Source organism: Haplochromis burtoni, unplaced genomic scaffold (assembly GCF_018398535.1).
Source record: "Haplochromis burtoni strain Fernald_Lab_line unplaced genomic scaffold, NCSU_Asbu1 Contig_28, whole genome shotgun sequence".
NCBI classification, from domain to species: Eukaryota; Metazoa; Chordata; class Actinopteri; order Cichliformes; family Cichlidae; genus Haplochromis; species Haplochromis burtoni.
In genome coordinates, this window is record NW_024582389.1 from 940,102 (window position 1) to 963,868 (window position 23,767).

A 23,767-nucleotide genomic window follows, 5' to 3' on the forward strand; every position below is an offset into this window, starting at 1 on the left:
TTGCGTCACAGGAAGTTGCAGGTAACGGTAGGACGGCCCGCATAGAATTGCTATCCAATCAGGGGAACAGACACCACCGCGTATCTTAACATTTAGAAAACAATAAATAAATAAATACACACTACAGCTTGATGCTACGGGTGATATGAAACTATATGTTTTTACTCATGTGGTATATATCGCACTTTGCACATTTTGGATGATCTCTCGTTGAATAAAACAGAATTTCTTCTTTTAAAATGTGATAAACACGTTAAACACGTTTCCCGCATGGTAAGTTGCATCCACAGAAACTGGCAGGCGTTATCCGAGTTGGTACTAGTCAGCAAGATTTTGATTTACAGTCAATGCAGACCTCCTCCTGAATTATGGCTAACTGGGTTTTCTGTACTACGAACGTGGTTCGCTTCTTACCGAGGTATATGGTAACTTATGTTGTGACCCAACCTGCTCCGGAGGTTTTTTTCTTCAGAAAATAGCGTCACCTGTCCTGGAAGGTCCCTCGGACCTCTCCGAGGACCAAAGGTTTTTTTGCTTGTGTTTCTTTTTTCTGTTTGTTTGTTTTTTAATCGCATGTAATGTCTTTGTGTTTCCCCTTTGCGTTTTACTCATAAATAATATCGATATTTAGACGCAACTTTATTCCTTATTTCGTTCTATTTGCAGCAAAACAACTTCACAACAGTAGTTGCTCTTAATATTTCATCCTAGAACAGGACTCCTACACTGTTCTTGCTGATCTCATATCAAATTTGTATACATATGGAGTTTCATTTCTGCTCTTATGTTTCATTTTTACTCTCTAAGCCTTAAATACCGCAGTCTGCAGCGAGAAGAATAAAGCTGTCAAGTTATTTTCCGTTTCGCTTTCAAATCAGCCGCAAGCGCTACGTCATTTCTTCAAATAAAGCATGTTTATTATAGAGTCTTTGCTCTGCGAATACTTTTACATGTGCAATTTGTGAAGCTGTACCTTACTAAAACTGTTGTCACGGGAATGTGCCCGTATTAATATGATTATTCAATCACATTGATTTCACGTTGTTCTGCGACAAACAGAAGGGATTTCCGCGTCTTCCTTATCAGACTCTGGGACAGTAAGCTTCAATGTTAAAATAAATCCAGTAAAAAAAAATGCTTCAAAGCTCTAATGTGCAGCCCAGGGGCGTTTTTAGCCCATTCCTTGTTGACACTGGATTGCCCAATTATATTTCTTAGAAGATCTTGTTTTCTTAGAAGATTTAAATAGTTATAAAGTATTTCTGTGGATATTTTGTTGGCTCCATGCGGAGTTTCACATAGTATACTGCAGTGATTCCTGAGATTAGGGACAAAACAGGTTTCAATTTTCTAAAATATATTTTTTAATTTTTCAAAAACATATTTACATATAATTGTTACACAAAGTTTTGGCTGTCTCACCATGTTTTGGTACAATCTCCCAGGTGTAACATTTTTTTAATAATTTATGTTTTTGCTGGAGAGATGCAAGGTTTTTGTCAACACCGTCAGACACAAAGAAATGCAAAAATATATATTTTAAATTAAGTTGTTTCAGCTGTTTTGACTATTAGCAGCTTCTCTATTCTATTCTTTATGCACATATGTTTTCAAAGTAATTATACCACATTTAAAAGTAAGATTGTTTTGGCTTTTTATTATTAGAGTTACAGTCATACATATTTTGGGACTTTGTGAAAAAAAATCACAACAAGATGACATTCAGGAGTATAAATTGGTGTTTTGAAGATAAGAGTACAATGACATTGTGATTGAGCTTTAAAACGATTTTAAAAGCATACCATCTATAGGGAAGGCCTCGACATCAGACTCTGCATGCTGGGGAGCTCGCAAAGCTGTGTCGTTTTGTGTGTTCTGCCGGAGTGGCGAAAGGTGCCGGAAGCTGGGCGGGGCATTATGATGCCTGCTGTCAGTGGGCTGGGGGGAAGACTGTGGAGTGGTGAGGGCTGTTTAAAAAAGACCTTGCTCCCCCTTGTAAAATGTTGTAGATCCGCCACTGAGGTGGGGTAAAACGCTGAGAGAAAACAATAAAACGAAACTAAAAATAGATGCGGCACAATGTGACAAATTAACCATCATGTTAGATGCTGTTATAGCTGCTGCAGCGTGACAACAGTATCAGCAACAACTAGTAACCAGGTCTTACACTCAGAGGAGGGAAGATGAAGTTAACGTGGTAAAGAAATGGATGGAGGGACATCATGAGGAAGGGTGAGATTCGAGGATTCAGATAAAATGAATGGCAACTTCTTGTCATGGTCCTGGGTCGGTGACCCAGCGCTTTTAGTTATCATTTTCTAGTTTATGATGATGATGATTATTATTGTTTGAGTTCTATGTGTTATATTTGGTCTGCCTTTGAGTCTGTGTCTCTGTCTGTCTATGGTGTCACCCCATCTGTTTGTGAATCTGTCTGTTTAGTTCAATGTCTTGTCTGGTTCCATGTGTCTGAGTTTCCTGTTTTATTGTGAAGGTCTGTGTCGTATGTGAGTGTGGTCAGTTACGTTTCCCCTGTCTCATCAGCTGTGATTTCTCCCAGGTGTGTTCCCCTCCTGTCTCTCATCCCTTGATTACTGCCATCCGTGTATTTAAGCCCTGTGTTTCTCTGTGTCAGTGTCGTGGCGTACCCTCAACTAGCTGTGTGTGTTCTGCTTCTATGTTCCTAGTGTTTGGGCTCCTGCTCCAGTTTAGTGTTTCTTTCCAGTGTTTCAGTCCTTGGTTCCTCTGTTCTGACTTTTGGTTTTCTTTTGTTTGTACGAGGTTTTTCCCAGCAATGAAGCTGCGCTTTAAGTTTCACTTCCGTGTCTGAGTTCTGCATTTTGGGTCCACCACTCCTGCTTACCTGCCACACAGCGATTCATGACACTTCTACCATGAGTCACTAATAGCTAAAGTGTAGCTTTTAATTGTTGTCACATGCCGCTGTGCAACTAAGAACAAACCCAACAACAGCTTTACCAATCTGAAGATATGTACCTGTGTATGTTGAGCGAGCTTCACAGTATAGCGCCCCACTCTTTTTTTTAAAGAGTTTTGGATCTCATAAAACCGAGCAGGACTGCTCCTGCGTGTGTTATTGTCATTGTTTATCTCAGGAAAAGTCATACTTAAAACACTCTCTTATTTCTCTGACTAACCAACCCTAATCGCAAGAATCAATCACAGCCAAGATTCCATCCGTTTCAGGAAGAGAGTGACATAGAAAGAGAGTTTAGAACTTAAAATCAGTTTCAGCTGGTAAGAATGAATTTGAAAGTTCATTTTGAAAACTTCTTCCTGTGGTATATGATGACAACTACACAGATTATTCAGTTCAATTGAAATCAATTTTATTTAAGGTAAGCTAAAGACCCTGCAATAATACAACAAAATTCCCAACAATCAAACAGCCCTCTATGAGCAAGCACTTGGCAACAGTGGGAAGGAAAAACTCCCTTTAAACAGGAAGAAAACTCCAGTAGAACCAGGCTCAAGGAGGGGCGGGCATCTGCCGGGAGGGGAGTAAGATGGGGCAAAATGCACACTGTGCAAGAGAGCCAAAGATCAATAATACCTAACAATTAAATGTAAAGTGGTGTATAAAAGCAAAGATTGAAAATGCTAATTAAAGTAGGATTCAGGATCACTGGATCCAGCCCTAACTATATGACTTATCAAAAAGGAAAGTTTTGAGCCTAATTTTAGAGAGTAGAGGGGGTGTCTCTATCACAAATCCAAACTGGGAGCCGCAGTCACAAAAGAGGGGCCTAAAAGCTGGAGGCTCTGCCTTCCATTCTAGTTTTACATATCCTAAAAACCACAAGATATGCCTTCAGTCTGAGAGCGAAGTGCTCTGTTTAGGTGATATGGTGCTATGAGGTCTTTAATACAAGACGGAGCCTGATTATTCAAGACCTTGTAAGTGAGGATTTTAAATTTTATTCTGAATTTTAAAGGGAGCCAATGAAGAGAAGCCAGTATAGGTAAAATGAACTCCAGCAATGAATATTAAAACAATAGTCCATCCTACAAGTAACGAATGCATGAACTATTTTCAGCATCACTCTGAGACACAATTGTTCTACTTTTAGAGATACAGTGCAATAGCAAGAAATCAGTCCTACATATTAGGTTAATATGCACATTGAAGGACACATCCTAGCCAAAAATAAGACATGAGTCAGAGACCATACAAAGATCATTCACTAATGCGGTTTCGAAACTGTGATGAATTATGAATTCTGAGTGAAACTCTTCCTCTGCAGATGATCAGTTAGCTGTTTTACAGCTTCTCTGTTTTTGAGGTAAAAGGAAGGAGTCCTTGAAATTTAAAATGAAGTTGAAATGTAAATGAACTTATGAAGACATGTACCCTGTGTTGAAAGGTTTCAGTTCTATTCAGTCAGAAAAACTCCAATCATTTCACGGTCACCAATTAATTCTGTCAAGTCTGCTGTGGCAGACGTGTGGAGTGGAGAGAGAGTGTGGACCCAAATGCAGACACGAGCAATGGACTGAAACTGAAAACGTGCCTTTTACTGAGGCAAAACAAAAAAACAAAAAAAAAAATCTCAGGAAGACTGACAAAACCTAAACAGGGAGGAAACTACAAACAAGTATAAAGAAACTAAAAAACCTGAGATGTGAAAACTGGACCATGGGAAATGCAGTGGGTGAAATGCAGAAAATCCAGGAACAAACAGAAGAACACAAAGGGCTTAAATACACAGAGGGATAAAGAGGGAATGAGATACAGGAGGAGAGCTGGGGATAATCACACACAACAAGTCCGGGATGAAGCAAAACTGCAAACACTAACATAGGACGTAAAACTGTCAAAGTAAAACAGGTAACAAGAGACATTCACAAAGGCAAAGACTTGACACTGAGACCTGGAGATATGACTGGGGAGGCACAGGAGATGCACAAACATAGAGACCGGGGTGACTAGACATGAAACATGAGGGTGTCCAGGACGGATGGGGTGCCCACAAATAACACCAAATCAAATAATATAAATTAAACAACAAACACAAAACACTGGGTCATAGACCCAATATTGTGACAGATACTAAATGTTAACATCTGAACTATCTGTCTACTGAAGAGAAATCCACTCAGTCCAGTCAGAAAGAACCTCAAAGTAAAATCTGCCAATGACATGATTTATCTCTAATACAAATCTATTTGAAATTACCAACTGAAAATAACTATCAGAATAGAATCACAGATGAGTTGAACTGCAGTTATTGTTGCCACGGTGTTATCTCCACTCACTGTCATGCTGAAAACTGAAAGGTTTTGCTGTAGCTTAAAATTGCTAAACCTCCTGTAAGCCAGTTTTTACAATAAATGAAAGCTGATGTTTGTTTTTAAATGTAAGACCCTTTGTAATGTCTACTTTTAGAAAAAAGAAAGAAATATGGAAGTGTCAGTTAAATTCACCTAAAATAACCAGCTGGAATTGTTTCTAACCTTTAACTGTGTTGTTGTTTTCATTTTAAAAACCCACAGTGGGGACTTGGTAATCAGCTGTTTGTATGTTATAACTTCTGTGTTTTTTGCATGGCTGGATAATGGACCAAGTACAGAACAAGCAAAAGCGTTGCAGTCTGCTGGCAGTCCAGGAAGGAGCCATCTGCCAGATAAGAACTGTTGTTGATGGAGGCAGTGTACAAAGTATATGGCGCTCCTAGTCTGTGGAACATTCTTGTCTGTGCTGTTTTGTGGGCCGTGCAGAAGAAGGAAGTTGAAGAGCTGAAGTGAAACCGAATGTTAAAAACAAAGAAATTTTTCTACTGCAGCCACTGGGTACTCTTAATGCTGTACTTCTTTTGTGGTTTTCTCGTTGACCTCCACTTTTGCTCCTTTCCCATTTCTGGCCCACATATCAGATGACTAACATTCGATCAGAATTCATGGTTCAGAACAGATGGTGCGTTGGCAGTCTGCTGAACAGTCTAGTTGGACCTGCTCAGATGAATCTGTTCTTACCATTATGGTAGATTGGTAACACAGATATGGGAGTGTTTTAAATGTGACTTTGCAAATGATAAACGGTGACAAAAAAAAACCCACCTGGATAGTCTTCTCCTTAAATAAACATTTGTTTTATGACATCCGTGATTATTTAAAGAAACATCCGTGTCCCCACCCAGGGATGCACACATGGTGAAAATAAAAATGAAAGCAAAACTAAAAGGAAAAAACCTGCAAAAACATTCATTAGGCTGCAAAGGCACACAAATCCAGTAGGATTAAAATGCAAAATAATCTGATTGATGTACATTCTCTATTCTTATTATCATCATTTTTATTTATCTATTTGTCTGTATATCTATCTATTTATATCTCTAGATGGATCTGCCTACATTCACACATACACAAAGTACACAGCATGTACTTGGATATGCAAGGTATTGTACACATACTCTAATTACATAATATGTAATTATGTATGTTGTTTTGTTTGTTTCAGTCTGTGCCTTGTTCCTGCCATTTGTTTTGTTGTAAGTTTGGTGTCATGTTTACTATAAAATAAAAAAAAATAAACAAAAGATGTAATAAAAGAAAAGAAGTGCTTTCTGTTTATTCGTTTCAAGCAGTCAAAGCAACATATTCTCAAGAGGTGGGGTATAGGTAAAATAAGTATTGAACATATCAACAATTTTCCAAAGTGCTATTGACATGAAATTTTCATGCTGAAACGTGCACCCTCATTTCATCCTTATCCTCCAGACGGCAGCAGATTTTTATCAAGAATGTCTCGGCACATTTTTCCATTCATCCTTCCTTCAGTGATATGACACATGCCAGTGCTGCATATTGAAACACAGCCACACACCATGATATTTCTGCCTCTAGACTTCACTGCTGGTATGGTGCTTTTGGTATGACATGCAGTTCCCTTTCTTCAGCACACTTTAAACATTATTCAACATGGTTTTTCTTTAGCAATGGAGTCTTGCATTGTGAGCGTGGCACTTAAATAATTTGAAGTAATTGTACCTGCTGATTTGAGGTCTTTCTGTAGCTCTCCACATGTGGTCCTTGACTCCTCGACAACCCCACATACACTTTGCCATCTAGACATGCACTAAAGAACATGCTGGGGGGAAAAATATGAGGAGGAGAACAAGGCCAAGACTAAGCTGGAAAACTTAGAAGGAGTAGCCTGACTATGGACACATATCTTGGAGTTATTTGCAATTATGTGCTTGACAATGCAAACGTGGCTACAGTAGTTTCAGTAGTGTTGCCCCTCCCACAAGATGACACTGCTGAAAACATTGCAGCTGCTAATGATAATCACACCCTGCCCTAGTTACACAAACACCCTCTTTCTTTACTGCATTACATAAGTTTACAGAATCAACAGTCTGAATTACCAGTCAGTGCACCTTTCCAAGAATGTATTTATATAATTCATACAAACCCTATTTACACTCAGCGCATGATTATTGAGACACCATTTTGATGTCTTGTGTTTGGCCACTAGATGTCATTGAAACAAAGCTTTCAATGATAAGATAAGATAACTCTTCATTGCACAGGTCCTTCAGGGAGTGAAGAGGATGTCCTTTGACCCTTTGAAGTGCCTTTTTGTGTGCCATGTTGCAGCTGAGAACCATACAGAGATGCAGCATGTCAGCACACTTTCAATGAAGCAACGGTAGAAGATGATCAGCAGCTCCATCTTCAGGTACATTATTCTGAGGATTCTCAGAAAATGTAGATGCTGTTTGGCCTTCTTTAAAACCGCTGAAGTGTTTGAGATCCATTGGAGGTCTGTGTCTATGTGCACACCCAGGAATTTAAGGCTGGAAACCCTTTCCGCGCACTCTGTGTTGATGCTGATGGGCTGCAGCACGATCGTCCTCCATCTGAAGTCGACTCAGTTTTTTTTTGTCTTGGTGGTATTGAGGTCCAAGTTGTTGTCTGCACACCAATCCGACAGCCTCTGAACCTCAACTCTGCATGCTGCCATTGTCTGGGTTGGTACTGATGCAGTCATGTGTGTACAGATTGTACAGTAGGGGACCTGGCACATAGCCTTGTGGAGAGCTGGTGTTAAGACAGGGCTGAGGACCCACTCTAATTCTATGTACTGAGAGGAAATCTGTGATCTTGCGGCAGGTGGTAGAAGGAAGTCAGAGTCCGAAGTTTTACTATCAGTCGATCCAAGAGTATCATATTAAAAGCAGAGCTAAAGTCAGCAAAGAGCAGCCTGGCGTAGCGCCCCTGTTGTTCCATGTGGGAGATGGTGGTGTGGAGCATTGTAACAATGGCGTCTTCAGTTGATCTGTTAGATCAAGACAGGACATGATGTGGTGTTGGACAAGTTTCTCGTAACACTTAATTACAACAGGTGTTAGAGCAACTGGTCGGTAGTTTTTAAGGCTGCTAATATTGGTCAGTTTAGGCAGGGACAATTGTGGCCAACTTCAGGCATGGCAGTATGCAGGACTGGGACAGTGAAGCTCTGAAGACCTTATTGAAGATCCCAGCTAACTGGTCTGCACATTCTTTTAGGACCCTCCCGGTCACCCCACCTGGACCAGCCGTCTTCCTGGGGTTCACTGCCTCAGTGTGCACCTCACCTTATATTCCTGCACCATGAGGCTTTGGCTGCTGCTGCTGTCCGATGTTTGAGCTGCAGCTGCCTCTGGTCCCTTCACCTTGAAGCATGCAATTGTTTCAGCTCCTCCACAAGCATCGCATTGCCCTCAGTCATAGTTTGCCAGGCTCGTAGTTGGTTAGGTGCTGAACTCCCTACCATACCTGTCATGAATTGTTGTTGCTTAAGTGGTCTTCCATATTCCTCTTGTGTGCTGCCTTAGCATCTCTGATACCTCTTTTCAGATCAGATCTGACTGCACTGTAACGTCACCAGATCTGAAAGCAGCTTCATGTTGCTTCAGCAGGACCTAAACCTCTTTAGTTATCCAAGGTTTCTGGTGGGAATACAACCAGAGACGTTAGTCCATAGTGACACTGTCAACACTGAAGATTATGTAGCAGAGCACTGATGTAGTATGCGCCTTGAGGTCCTGGTGTTAAACAGGCAACAGTCCTGCAGCTAATGCGATGCACTTTCTGGACAGGTTTTCAAAGTCTTTGTGGCTAAGGGGGGCTCTCCTCCTGACGGGAGTGTATGCAGGGATCAGCAGCATGGACATGTGGTCTGACAAACCTCGATGGGGTTGCTCTGTAACTTTTTTGGATGTTGCTATAGGCTTTGTCCAGTGTGTTTTTCCCTCTTGTTGCATGAATGAATGAACCTATTTTCAATACAGCTGATGAAGTGGTTCAATACCGGTTCATTACTTCAATATGTACATCACAGATTCCAGATTATGACCATTATTAGAACTCAACAGTGCTCATGTAAACCTTCAGTAGTTTAGAAATTCTTCTATATCCAGTGCCATCAGTATATTTTGCAACAATAAAGTTGCAAAGGTCTTGAGAGGGCTCATTCATTTTACCCATCACAAAATGTTTCTTGTGTGACACCTTGGTAATGAGAGGCCTTTTTAATAGCCATCAGTTGGGCATGAACCAATTTGCACTAACTGGCAGGGTTGCTTCATAATTACTGATAGATTTCAGCTAGTGGCAAGACTTTCCATGCCTTTTTGCACCTCCCTTTCTTCATACGTTTAATACTTTTTCCCTGTATCATTTCTCCTTATTACATAAAACGTGAACGTCTATGCTTTGATTTGCTTGCATGTGTGGAGTTAAATAGTTATTGAACTCGCTGTACACACACACACCTACACACACACACACACACACGCACACAATTTTATATATAATACATGGACAGTGTCCTACATAAAAGCGAACTGGGTTTATTAAGTTCACATGACTCTTTTTGGCATTTATAAATTTATCAAACAGTGTCGCTAAGCTGAGTTTGGTCATTTTGGCTAGGTTCAGGTAAAGTCGGAAAAAACGTTTTCCCTCGTCGGCATCGGCGGTGACGTTTCACTGTTACACAAATTGACGTAACAGAGCGACAGTCAAGGTTATGTAGCGCATTCAAGAGGAAGAATGGGCTCGCATATGGCATATATTTGTCGGTCAGTCACCAAATGACAGGATGCATTTGGCTGATTTCGTGTCTGGATCATTTGCAGGTGCCGGTTTACATTAATCTATCATTTTATAAATGAATGTAAGCTAACGTTAGCTGAGGAATTTGCTAATGAGCTAGCATGATATGAATTTGGACACCCTCTATAATAACAGCATATTAGATTAATGCTAACGCATATGATGCTTTGATCGCTATGTTTTGCCGTAAATTGTTAAAATAAATGAGTCCTGTCCTCACTAGCTAAACCGTCTTCTGTCCTGGTAAATGTTACGATCGTAATACTGATATGTTAACTAGACAATAAAAAAAAAAAGATATAACCTGGCATTATCATTATCATCATTATCCACAGCAACTTTAAACTTTCCATGTCTAGCAGTTTGATTGCCACCTATGACAGAAAATGTTTACCCTGAAAAGCCTGTCAAGGTTACTTTTTTAAATTACACAAAACATCAGATCAGTAACTTCTCATTTCTGACCTTGCTGTCACCGTCCCCCATTTTTAAGTGTAGCAGTTAAAACTTATAACCTCAAACATCTATGTGTGTGCTATGTACTTGCACTATTTTCTTGTAAACAAATAGGGGCATGCGGAGTTGCAGTGGGCTACCCTCTGGACACTGTGAAGGTACGGCAAATATGTCTCAAAGCAATACAACATACATAATTTGTTTTTGCTTTTTTTACGAGATATTCTCAATCTCTCTAGGTTCGAATACAAACACAGAAGCAGTTCACAGGTGTATATCAGTGTGTAGTGGAGACATTTTCAAAAGAAGGGGTAAGTGGAACTTCTATAGCCTAACCATAAATGCCCAGTAAAGGTGTGGGTGTGTGATCTAATTCAAGCTAATGTGACAAAATCCAGGGATTCAGGCGGACCAGCTCAGCTAATAGAATTGTGGAAAAGCAGCACATGTGACAGATCAGTTTGTTACATTAAGTGTGCACAGCTACAGCTCCAGTGTTGGTGAAAATGGAACACTATAGTTTTCAGATCATTTAAACAACATATAAAATGTATCAAATATGGGCAGCTTGGGAGCGCAGTGGTTAGCACTGTTGCCTCACACCAAGAAGGTCCTGAGTTTGACTCCAAGGTTCAAGGTTCTTTATTTGTCACATGCATAGTTATACAAGTATAACACACAGTGAAATGTAACCTGACACGCTCCTCGACATGTGCAAAAATGGGGGGGTAGAGGAAGAACTATATATATATATATATATATATATATATATGGGATAGAGGCTCCTCTTGAGTCTCTCTGTCCTTGCCCAGATGATGCGGAACCTTCTACCAGATTGCAGAAGTTGGAACAGTTTGTTGCCACGATGGGACGGGTCCTTCAGTATCTGCGCTGCTCTAGTCCGGCATCTCCTAGTGTAGGTGTCCTGAGGCGGGGGGAGAGCAATCCTGCAGCAGCGTTCTGCTGTACGGATCACTCTCTGGAGAGATTTTTGGTCCTTCACACAGCTGTTCCCAAACCACGATGTCATGTTCTGTGTGAGGATGCTCTCCACAGCGCCTGTATAGAAAATCCTGAGGATCTTTAGAGAGACCCTGAACTTCCTCAGTTGTCGTAGGTGATACAGGCGCTGCCTAGCCTTTTTGGTCTGGACCTGAATGTTGGCAGCCCATGTCAGGTCTGAGGAGATGTGGACACCAAGATACTTGAAGGTCTGCACCCTCTCCACCTGAGTTCTGCCAGTGAGGAAGTCCAACACCCATGCACACAGACGGCTAGTAAGTCACAGATCCCTGAGCTTTGTGAACAGTCTGCAGGGCACTATTGTGTTAAACGCTGAACTGTAATCAACAAACAGCATTCTCACATAGTTACCCTGTTTCTTGTCCACGTGGCTGAGTGTGGTGTGCAGGACGTGGGCGATGGCATCCTCTGTGGATCTGTTGGGTCAGTAGGCGACCCATTTTCAAAACGTTTATTACTCTGTAGCATCGCCTCTTCTTTCCCACGGGGTTACGTCACCTCTTCTCAATTCAAAATGGCTTAATAATAATATAGCTGTATGTGGTGAGTATATTAGACTCCACCATCTAGCCAGGGCTTTTGTGTGTGGAGTTTGCATGTTCTCCTGTGTTCGTGTGGGTTCTCTCCAGGTAATCTTCCTCCAACAGTGCAAACTTAGTTAGTGGGGTTAGGTTAATTGATGATTTTAAATTGAATTGCCTCTTGATGTTAATTGTTTACCAGCTGTAATCTTAGATCGTTCAAGATTGAAAATGTACGTTTAGCTTTCAAAACTACAACTGCTTAGTCATTTCCATTTTCTGTTTCCAAAAACGTTGCATCTGGAGAATGTAGCTTAAATATACTCACCACATACAGCTATATTATTATTAAGCCATTTTGAATTGAGAAGAGGTGACGTAACCCTGTGGGAAAGAAGAGGTGATGCTATAGAGTGATAAATGTTTTGAAAATGTGTTGCTGTGTGTAATTCAGCATTAGTTTTCTGTGTTAGCGTTTGAGCGTTTGGAGTTACGTGATCAGTGGTTTCTCTTTTTATTCTCTAATCTCATCAGGTGCATGGCTTCTTCAAAGGCATGTCCTTACCCATTGCCACAGTCTCTATGACGTCCTCGGTGGTGTTTGGCACATACCGGAACTGCTTGCAGTGTCTGAGCCAGGCACGAGGAGCTTGTTGTGGTCCAAACACCAAACTGGAAGTCTTCCTGTCTGGAATGGCCAGCGGTGTAGCTCAGGTAATGGAGATTTCAATAACGTTTTGCAGTTGTACAGATTGTTTACATCAATGCTAACATGCAACATTTTTTTTGCTGAAGCTCTTGTGATCTGCCAACCAACAGGTATCAGTGATGTCTCCAGGTGACATCGTGAAAGTACGTCTGCAGTGTCAGACAGAGTCCAGGCGAGCATTAACCAAGACGCCCACGCTAAAGTACCACGGTCCAGTTCACTGCCTGCTAACCATCGTCAAACAGGAGGGACTCATGGGGCTCTACAGAGGAGCTCTTCCTATCATGTTAAGAGATGGGCCATCATATGCCACTTACTTTTTGACATATGCAACTGTCTGTGAATGGTTTGCAGGTGGCAATAAGAAAAAGTTAGGTAAGTGAAGCAGGGGGCGAAAACCTGCTATTGTTTTAAGTATGTGCAAATCTTCTTCAATACTCATCTGTGTCAGCTGTATCAACACAACCAGCAGTTGTGTGGTGAATTGTACAAGAACAATTTCTATAATTTGCTATATATAATTCTATAAAATACCTGCTTTAAATGTGGCTCCACACCTGAAACTAATTCAAATCCCTGTAGAAAATGTTAACCTGCTCATATGAGGAGCCTAACTAGCATTTACCCGATGATAAAAGTTGTGTAATGTTTCCTCTAGATTGGTATGTTGTGATGCTGGCTGGAGGAATAGCAGGAATGGCCGGTTGGACTATAGGAACACCCATGGACGTCATCAAAGCGCGCCTTCAGATGGATGGAGCAAGGGAGATAAAGAAATATAAGGGCTTTTTCCACTGCATAGCTGAGACTGCAAGAGTGGAGGGAACTGGGGTTTTCTTCAGGAGCCTAGGCATCAATTTGCTGCGTGCATTCCCTGTAAACATGGTGGTGTTTTTTACATATGAGGTTCTGACTGGTTTTTTCCAAGCTGGAGGTGAAGGCGTTGACCCGCCTCAGTTAGGGTTAGAGTAATATTTGCCAACCTCAAGGCTGAGTGCTTGACATGTAATGGCATTCGACTGCTTTATGCGTTTTTGCATTGCATTGCAATATTTTAAAAGAAAGATCATTTCATTGGCACTGTTACATGTAATGCATACATTAGTAAGTGATACAATACATTTTTAGTGTAAAGTTTAAGTGTCAAGCTACCAAGAGTTTTTGGCATGATCCATGTGACCACTAGATGGCCTCCCTGACCAACTTGTCACATTTTGGCCTTTGTTTTTCTGCTCTGCCTAAAAGTAAGAAAACAGTCTGCAGAGTCATTAAAGGACTTTTGTCAGTGACCGTATATTTGACTTTATTCAAGACCGTTTAAGTCTTCAGCTTAAAATGAGCCGCAGTACGCACAGTTTACAGCAATCATGTTACCTGTCCACAACCATGCCATGTATATGTTTTTAGTTAGTGCATTTTTATTTATTTATTTTTTTGCTGTTTCCAAAAATGTTACATGTGGAGAATGTGACTTAAATATGCTGAACATAAATCAGTGTATTGTTAGGCATTTTTGAACTGAATTATTTATTAATTGAATGTCTTTAAAAATAGACTCAGGATTACATTCTGCATATCACCAAATAGGACTTTATGAGTCCTGTTTAAATCTTTAAAACAAGTTATCTGTATCTATAATATAATATTGGAGCCTATCTACATTACCTCATACATTTCTGTTTTTCTTGCTTTCCCATTTCTTTCTCATTTCTGAAAACACAGCACAATTTAACTCCTGCTGGCTATGGTTTTATTTTGAGGTCTTGTGGGTGCACAGAAAAATCAGGGATCTTCAAACACTAGGAATGTTGCAATGTATCTCTTATGTATCTCCAGCAATGTGTTTGTACAGGTATTATGAGAATGTTCAATGTGCTTTCCACAATAAAGGAAGTTTGCAGAAAATTTGTTTTAAGTGTTGCGTCAGTCTCCTCATTAATGCTAGTAATTAATTTCCTAATTAAATGTTTCAAGTAAGCAAAAGCAATTATTGCTCTGTCGCTCTGGTTTATTTACCTGTTCAAAATGTTGCTGAACTATTTAGTTATATATTATTTTTTGGGGAAAAAACACAGACATATTCTCACCTATGAGTAAAGATAAGTCTCTACAAGTGGATATTTTCCAACTACTACACTCTAACAAGACTAGATGTCATGAAACCAAAGAAATCATGCATAAATATTTAAAGATGTGTACTATAAATACTGTCAGTTACAACAGGAAACAAATTCACATCAATAACTATCCAAATGAGTAAAGTTACCATAAGTATTAAAAATTTGCTTGAATTAGATTGTGGATAAATGGTTCACGTTACGTTTCTCCCACTGAAAACGCTACATCCAGATGAACAGAATCAACTTTTGGAGACATGCTGTCCAAACTGTGTCTCGCCATTAAACAAACACTCATGTACCTAAAAAAAAAGCTGTAAATTAGCCTTTAATTTATTCAAACTTAGAGGAAGGTTGATATTAATTACAATAATTATACATTGGCATTATTAAATTGAAACGAAATTCATGCTTGAATGGACAAAAGAATGAACTTTGCGTGCAAGGCACACTAACACGGCTTTTTAAATGTCCCCAGTTACTTGACAGAGTTTTTCAGTATGAGCTGTTCTTGAATTGGACACATTTAGCATCTCCCAAATGATTATCTAGAGACCTATACTACCAAAATAAATGGACAGGCTTGGACATACTTTACTCAGATTGGACCAGATTGACACATGTTCTCTATTCTATTTTCAAATTGTAGGCTCTGGCATTTAAACAATGCTTACTTGCTATTATTGACCACAAAGTGTGGCATAAAAATATCCCCCAAGCTACAACCAGTCTGGCCTGTTTATACAAGGCAGGATGGAGTCACGTTTCGTGTTGTTCATGCACATTCTGACCCTATCATCCGAATCAGTGGTTGATCAGTGGTTGTTGATCAATGGTCATGAGAATTTGCATATTAATGATGAAGGAACTGACCGCCGAGCCCATTGTTTCTTCAATGGTGCTAGTTTTAGTCATTATGGAAATGTACAAAGAGCTTGGACAGAAAAGTGTCTGGACTTCTTTAAGTTGATTGAAGATGCTTCACCTCTCATCTGAGCAGCTTTATCAGTTCTAAGGTCAAATGGTGGAGACTCCAAGATTTAAGCCCTATGGGAGTCCCATAGGATCCCCTAATGATCCTCTAGTTCAATTCCCTCACAAATTGGTACAGCAGCTGCACTGCAACCAATAAATTAAGGTCTGTAGATGTTCTTGAGTTTTAGTCAGAGAAAAGGAAAAATTAAAAGCAGGCGAGAATCAAACCTTCCTACCAAGAACCCCATGTCACAGAGTTACATCCATTTCAAAAGCTTCTTGAATGCAGCTGGCATATCTTCTATTCCCTTCAAAACTGAGTTAGGGGTATAAACAACACTATTGTTTGATGAAATGATTGGCTCAGTCAGGGCGATCGTGGCTCAAGAGTTGGGAGTTTGCCTTGTAATCAGAAGGTTGCCGGTTCGGCTTGGGCAGTCTCGGTCATTGTGTCCTTGGGCAAGACACTTCACCCGTTGCCTACTGGTGGTGGTCAGAGGGCCCGGTGGTGCCAGTGTCCGGCAGCCTTGCCTCTGTCAGTGTGCCTCAGGGTGGCTGTGGCTACAATGTAGCTTGCCATCACCAGTGTGTGAATGGGTGGATGACTGGTTGTGTAAAGCGCTTTGGGGTCCTTAGGGACTTGAAAAGCGCTATACAAAAACAGGCCATTATCCCGCAAGTAATATCAAGTGGAATCCTGGAAGCATTTTAAGAGCTGAATGAATGACCACGCCGAGCAGCCCACAGACACTATTTCTGCAATAACCCCACTAATCATTCTCTCACTCTCCTTCTCTCTCAGGGTGCTTGTTGTGTGAACTGCTAATTATTCCACATGAAGTATGTGTTAAAGTGACGGTTTCATCTGTTTTACATGTGTAAATGTGTGTGGCTCATGTGTATCCACAATGGGTGCAATAAAGGCCTATTATAAAGAACTCAACTGTAATGATTTAATCGCAGTACAAATGACAGATTTATTCAGTGAATAAAGTGAGATCACGCTGGGTGAGACCCCAGGAGTTTTGTTTTCACTTGGGCAGACCTTTGGTTTACATCCTGCAAACATGAACAAATAAAACACATACATGCTTTCCTGTTGTGAAACTGCATGCATGTATTTACAGACAAGTCATTACACTGCCTGCAAAAACCAGTCTTAAACATGATTGATAACCAGAAAAGTTCGCAGTTTCCGTTAAAAATGACCTAACATAGCAATTATGCAAAGTTATGTGTAGTTCAATGCCTTTGATCGGCAAGGGTGAAGAGTTTGGCTAAACATAAAAGAAGGTTTTCTCAGTCTATAAGCCTTCATCTCAGTTCCAAGCCAGAATGGGGATTCATAAACCAGGCGTTTCCACAATGAGATGATTGCTAAAATTCTAGGAACTGCCTTTCGTACTGTGAAACAAGAAAACCAGTCATGTTGTCTTTGTTAGCTGCTTTTAATTAAACCAGGCATTTTCCCCTCATGCAACAATAACACACAATTATGCAAGGATTTAAAGATCTCCTTCAGTAAAGCTAGGCTGAATGCTGAGTGACACCTTTTTCTTCTTCTTTTTGTGTTGCTATCTTTCAACAGCATTGAAGGACGCAGGCTTAGAATATGCTGACATGACTCGATTATCGTATTTGTCAGTGATTAAAAGAAGATGTTTCTAACCTGGATTTTCCATTTTTGGATGGCACAGAAGATAGCATAACTTCTTATGCACAAAGCAGAGCATGCAAAGAGAATATTGTCCTGCTGCCACTTTACTAAGCTAATCGGTGAGTTTAGTTCTAACACATGACTCATGGCAAAGGAGAATTTCATGTATTTTAACTATATCAGAGCACATGTTATGTTTCTATGCTGAATATTCAAGGATCATAGGAGCCTGGTTTCTTTTTATTACTAGAACCAAATTATTAAGCAGCAAGTTTACTTTAATAGAATAAAGTGAATTCAGAACAATTGTTTCGAAGCAAAATCTTAGGAACTTCCAAAGGGCTGTCCAAAGTACAATGATTAATCAGCCAGTTGTGTGGGTGATTCATTAAATGATGCGTGTTCGCAAAATGTCTTGAAAGCTTCATTTTGTTGTCAGAAATGGTCCTTGGTAACTACCACTTGGGCCCCCTTTAACCAATTGCTGTTTGGGCTATTTTGGGAGCTCTGCGCTCCCCTGTTAGTGACGTGTGCTGCTGGGTAAATTTGCAGCTCCGGCGGCCTGGGCCTGCAACCTCAGATGGCATCAATCGGGAGGAAATAGAGGGGTGGGAGGGATGAGAAGAAAGGGTAAGAGCAAAGATACTAGAACGAGAGGAGGTGGACAGAAAAAACTAAAGAAATACAAATACTGTGAGATGATCCGAGGACAAGAGAGGGATGTTAAGTGAGATGCAGTTCAAAATGGAAAAAAATACAGTACACAAGATAATTAATAAGACAGAAACACTTTGGAAAAAACTCAATTATTTTTATTTGAATCTGAGTCATTTTAAATTAAGCATTGGTGAAATTCTGTTTGCATGAAAGGGAAGAGATGAAGAACACATTCATGAGGAAAAATCAACTGCTCTCAATTCTTGATGACTAACAAGTGTAGGGAAGAGTCGGGCGCAATGATGGAGGTGGAGGAGTGGGGGCGCTATTGTACTTCTTATTTGTTTGGAAGAAAGGATATACTGAATAAATCCCCTTGATGTTCAGCGCAAATTCTGTCTTAAATCATGCCTTTCAAGATCCATTTGTGGTACTTTTGCTTTATTTCTTGCACTGGGTAGACTGGGTAATTAAAACTGCATTTAAATGAGAAAGTTTTCACAATCCTTTTGCTAAAAAGTAGACAAGGAGAGTATTGTATATTGTTTAGCGAGTTCTTTAGGTTTGAAATTGATTTTAATTCATGACAGTAGTACAACGGATACTTCCACTGGCCTTACATTAATGTCCTGATAGTGCATCACCTTCACCATCAGATACTTTTATCTTAAAGAGGGATGAACAGCAGTCCGTAATACACATAAATAAACATAAACCATCTAACATTTTTCTTCTTTGGCTTTTCCAACAGCAATACTGGAAGCGGCTCTAGAAAGTGCATATAAATAGCAGAGAAGTTCATAGAGTAGATGACAGGAGACCCAATATTGCTCCTTGGAGGACACCTTTCTGAGCTTCTAATGTGTTTGATTTTTCACAAAAACCATACATTTTACAAGTGTGGAGGAACTTATTAACAGTAATAGGTCAAAGATTAAATCCTGGTAGTTATAATGGACAAAAAAGGTTTGTGTTAAAGAATGATTCTAGGATTATAGTTAAACAGCAATGACGTCATCAGATATTTAGGCCACCAGTGTTACCATACCTTTACAAAAAAATACGACTTTATCTGATTTCCACAATGAGACAATTATCCCCAAACAGAGTTTCAGTCAGTCACACAATTGTTGTAGACGTTATAATTAATCAGTGGTTGAGGCTTGTTTTTATCCCTTTCAAAAAATTGCCTGTTAAAGCAAAGATTTTTCATTCCTTTAGTCATTTCAGTTTGGATATCCGTTGAAATCAGTTTAATCAGAAACATAAATTCAGAGGATCGATAAGTCGACCATAAATACCTTATCTCCTCCAGAGCTTCACTAATTGCAGAGGTGGGGCAATAAACACCCATAATCGCATTCCCTCGTGCACAGATGTCCTCAGTAACCTATTTAAATTCCTCAGGCTCTGGGAATCAGTACACAGTCCCCTTTCTCCCTTCTGTTCCATCAAAACACAGCTACTGTCATTTAAAGCACTGGCACAGAGCAAGCTTTCCATGCAGATAAACATCTGGTGCTGTTTTGTTTAACATCACATGCTTAAATTCCTCTTTTTTATGCAACAGTATAAAAGTGAGTTAGAATTAGTTACACCAGGAAGTGTGGGTTCAATGACATTCCACCCATTTCCTAGAAATATTTGTACTCGGATTTCGTAGCATTGTAAAATCTGACATAAAGAATGTTCATACTTGTTGGTCCCCCCCCCTCCCACCATCCCCCCTCTTTTTTTTAACCGAGAAGTTTTTGCTACTGAAGTTTTGCTAATGTTTAACAGATTCACTATAAGATCGTTGCATTTAACTTTTTTATTCGAATATCTTTGTAGGTATACAGAAGCCCATCTTTTAGCGACAGCTAGTCCTGTGTTTGATATGAAATTTTGTGTTACATAATGCAAGTTTATCATATTAATTGATCAACAGAACCCCCCCACCCCAGTTTCTACAACTGCCTTTTTGACAGAAGGACAGCAGTAAGCAGGAGAAACTTTACAAGGTGGTAGAGAGATCTGCTATGGTGTATGACTTGGAGATAGTGGCACAGGGAAAAAGATGGGAAAAGGAGTTGGCAGAGCTGAATGTGATTTCAGTCACTAAGCATGTTAACAGGTAAATCATCTATTACCTACCATCTTGGCCAATGTGATGCAGAGGATTTAGGGTGTGAAGAAGTTCTTGTTAACTCCTTTAGCATGTTAACAAAAAAAAAGCTTTGATGATGGAGAGTGGACATCAGCTGCAGTGTCAGCTGGCAATGCAAATTGAGCCTGTTCAGATTAGCATCTCTGTTAAATGAATCAGCACAGTGTAAGCAGTTGTTTTTCAGTATTTTTCAGTAATATTTTAACCCCACTCCATGCCCAGCTGATACATACAGTTAATCATGACACACAATGCTAAGGCCTTTTCTTTCTGTTGAGATTTCATTTAATATATTTAGAATATTTTTTCAATCAATCAGCTGTTTTCAGATGTATGTGGTGTCACAAAAGCCACTACAAATATGATGTTACAGAACATAAATCCATTGCTGGAGATTGAACAGATGTAAAGTACTTAAAAATCCGTATAACACTAATGATGCATATTCTTCTGTAGAATGGGCATTTACTTTTGATATGTTGTGTACAACCTGCCAGCAACCCAATTTTATGTGCAGGGTGTTTTTATACTGTTTTGTTGATGTCACAGGATGAGTGTGTGAAAGTGAAATTAATTTAACCAAATGACTGTCTGTAGGGCACTTGAGAAAAACAGGAAGAAAACATTTGAGAAGGAAGAACCTTTTGCAAGAGAAGAAAATTAGTAGGGAAAGATGGAGAAAAATAAAGAGAGAAACAGCAGAAAGCAACAGACCAGGATAAGTGAGGGAGAAGGGAAAAGGAAGAGGCAAAGAAAAACTGATGAGATATAAGAGTAAGGGTGGGTGAAGAGAACTGTCATGCAGTTCTAGAAGAGAGCCTTAGAGCAGCCTTAGTGTTGGCATCTCTGATCATCTACTCACACTGACAGCTTGGCGTCATGGTAGAGGGTTCAGACCAGGTCAGTCATCAGATGACAGATTATATTCAAAGCACGTGTTGACCCAGATATTGGCAGTGGATAAATTCCACACCCCCTTATTAGTTTCAAATGTGATCAAACTTCATAAGTTGAGGACTTTATTGCATCTTCCCTGCAGAAACTGCAATAGAAATAGGACTGCCATACCACACCAGGTTACAGGTTTTTTTGAGGTGTGGTCCTTTTGATCAGCTGCAAAACAGCCTGTTTCAGTTTAAGCGTTGTTTTCAATAAAGTGCATGCTCAAAAAATGTTTTGTCTCCCTCCCATTTCTTCTTGTTGCATGTTGATGCTCTACTTGGAACCTTGTTAAGATTCAACCATGCAAAATATGATTTTTTTTGCCTTTTTGCCATTTTTCAAGTCGTCTTAAACTTTTGATTGGGACTGTATAAACAGGCTGACCTCAATGCAGGCCTTGAGCTCTGGAACCAGAATCCTGGACAGAGGTTGGACTCTGTCCAAGTCTGGAGTTGGAATTTGGTGAGAGCCGGTGGGCTGGGGTGGGTATCTTAGTATTCCCTCAACTTGCAACTCTGTACGTTGGAGATTTTCCTGGTGGACGAGAGGGTTTGTTCCCTGTGCCTTCGGATTGGGGAAATGGTCCTGACTGCCATCTGCACTTTTGTGCTGAATGACAGTTTACAGTACCCATCTTTCTTGGAGTTCCTGGTTGGGGTGCTTGAGGGTGCTCTACCAGGGGACTCTGTCGTCTTACTGGGGGCCTCCACGCTCATGCGGGCAATGACAGTGAGACCTGGGAGGAACGGCCTGGCAGACCTGAACCCGAACGGTGTTCTGTTATTGGAAATCTGTGCAAACCACAGTTTGTCCATAATGAACACCATGTTCGGACATAATGGTGTCCATAAGTGCATGTGGCACCAGGACACCCTATGCTGCACATTGATGATTGATTTTTTAATCGAGTCATCAGATCTGCAGCCTTATGTTCTGGACACTCGGGTGAAGAGAAGTGCTGAGTTCTTTTGGGAGGATGCTGAATAGACCTGGGGCACCTAAACATATTATGAGGGTGTGCTCCGAACACCTTGCAGAGGCCCGATTCACAACATCTTCAACTCCCACCTCTGGCAGAGCTTCAAAAGCATTCTGAGGGAGACTGGGGACATTGAGTCCGAATGGATCATGTTCATGTTCGGACCGCAGCTTGGGCGGTGGCTGAAGCAAAAACTTGGGTGTGGGGGGAGTTCAGAGAGGCCATGGAAAAAGACTCTCAGACTGCCTTGAAGAGATTGGAACCCCACTGGAGTGGTTCACAGCTGAGTGTGAAGCGGCAGGAATGAGAATCAGCACCTACAAGTCTTAGGCCATGGTCCTCAGCTGGAAAAGGCTGGAATGCCCATTCCGGGTCAGGGACGAGTTACTGCCCCAACTGGAGGAGTTTAAGTATCTTGGGGAACTTATTCATGATTGAGGGGAGCGGGAGATTGAGAGACAGATTAGTGCTGTGGCTGCAGTGATGCAAATACTGCACCAGTTCGTTGTGGTGAAGAGAGAGCTGAGCGTAAAAGCAAAGCTCTCGAGCTACCATTCCTACCATCACCTATGGTCACAAGCTGGTTGGCCTCTCACACCAGCACACCACTACCCTTTCACCCTAGGGTGAAGAGTTTGGCCATCCAGGAGGGGCTTAGAGTAGAGCTGCTACTCCTCCACATTGAAATGAGCCATTTGAGGTCGTTCAGGCGTCTGACAATGACGCCTCCATGCCTCCTGGGTGAGGTGTTCCGGGTATGTCCCACAGGGAGAAAGCCCAGGGCAGACCAAGGACATGGAGAGATTATCATATCTTTCGGCTGGCCTGGGAACGCTTTGGTGTTCCTCCAGACAATGGAGGAGGTGGCTGGGGGGAAGGAGGTCTGGGCTTCTCTGCTTAGGCTGCTGCGCCCGAGACCCAACCCTGGAAAATAGATGACAAGATGGCTGGATATACATAGATATATAGCTATATAAAGCTATATATAAATAACATTAGAGATTATAATAACTGAATACATGCTTTAACTGTGCAATGGTAACCCCATGAAAAGAATGTCATCAATGTTCTTTTACATACATTGATAAGTTATGTTTCTTTTGTGTTGAGCCTGCAAGTCTGTACTAGTTCCTGTGGTATTATGTCTGACTGATAAAATCAGACATGGGGAACAGAAAGTGAAATTAGTCCACAGCTACTGCTTCTCATTAGAAGGTGGTCCTAATTAAATGCACTTGATTAAGTGGTAATCAGAAAATGTGGCCATCTATATAAAACCAGAAATTTTGGCACTTTGCTGACCTAGAGCACTCAGGTGTGTTAACACAGTAACACAATATTCCCAACATGCTCACCCCAAGGTCAGGACAGTTGTAAGAGAAATTGCCAAAAAGTCAAGAACTACATCTCAAACTCTGCAGGCTTCAGATGGCATCATATATTTAAAGAGAGTATAATTA

The 23,767-nt window shown here is 40.6% G+C and overlaps 1 protein-coding gene across 1 annotated transcript; it reads left to right on the plus strand.

Moving 5' to 3' along the window:
- Positions 1-9,986: 9,986 nt before the first annotated feature.
- Positions 9,987-14,736, plus strand: slc25a47a (solute carrier family 25 member 47a). Its single transcript, XM_005917628.2, has 6 exons — positions 9,987-10,145; positions 10,693-10,736; positions 10,818-10,889; positions 12,657-12,836; positions 12,942-13,206; positions 13,490-14,736. The coding sequence occupies exons 1-6, from the start codon at positions 10,109-10,111 to the stop codon at positions 13,801-13,803; spliced, it is 912 nt and encodes a 303-aa protein (XP_005917690.1). The 5' UTR covers positions 9,987-10,108; the 3' UTR covers positions 13,804-14,736.
- The last annotated feature ends 9,031 nt before the right edge of the window (positions 14,737-23,767 follow it).

Coding starts and splice junctions, on each gene's coding strand:
- slc25a47a (XM_005917628.2), top strand. CDS start 10,109: ATGCATTTGGCTGATTTCGTGTCTGGATCATTTGCAG. Junction 10,737..10,817: donor ACCCTCTGGACACTGTGAAG/GTACGGCAAATA, acceptor CAATCTCTCTAG/GTTCGAATACAAACACAGAA. Junction 10,890..12,656: donor AGACATTTTCAAAAGAAGGG/GTAAGTGGAACT, acceptor TAATCTCATCAG/GTGCATGGCTTCTTCAAAGG.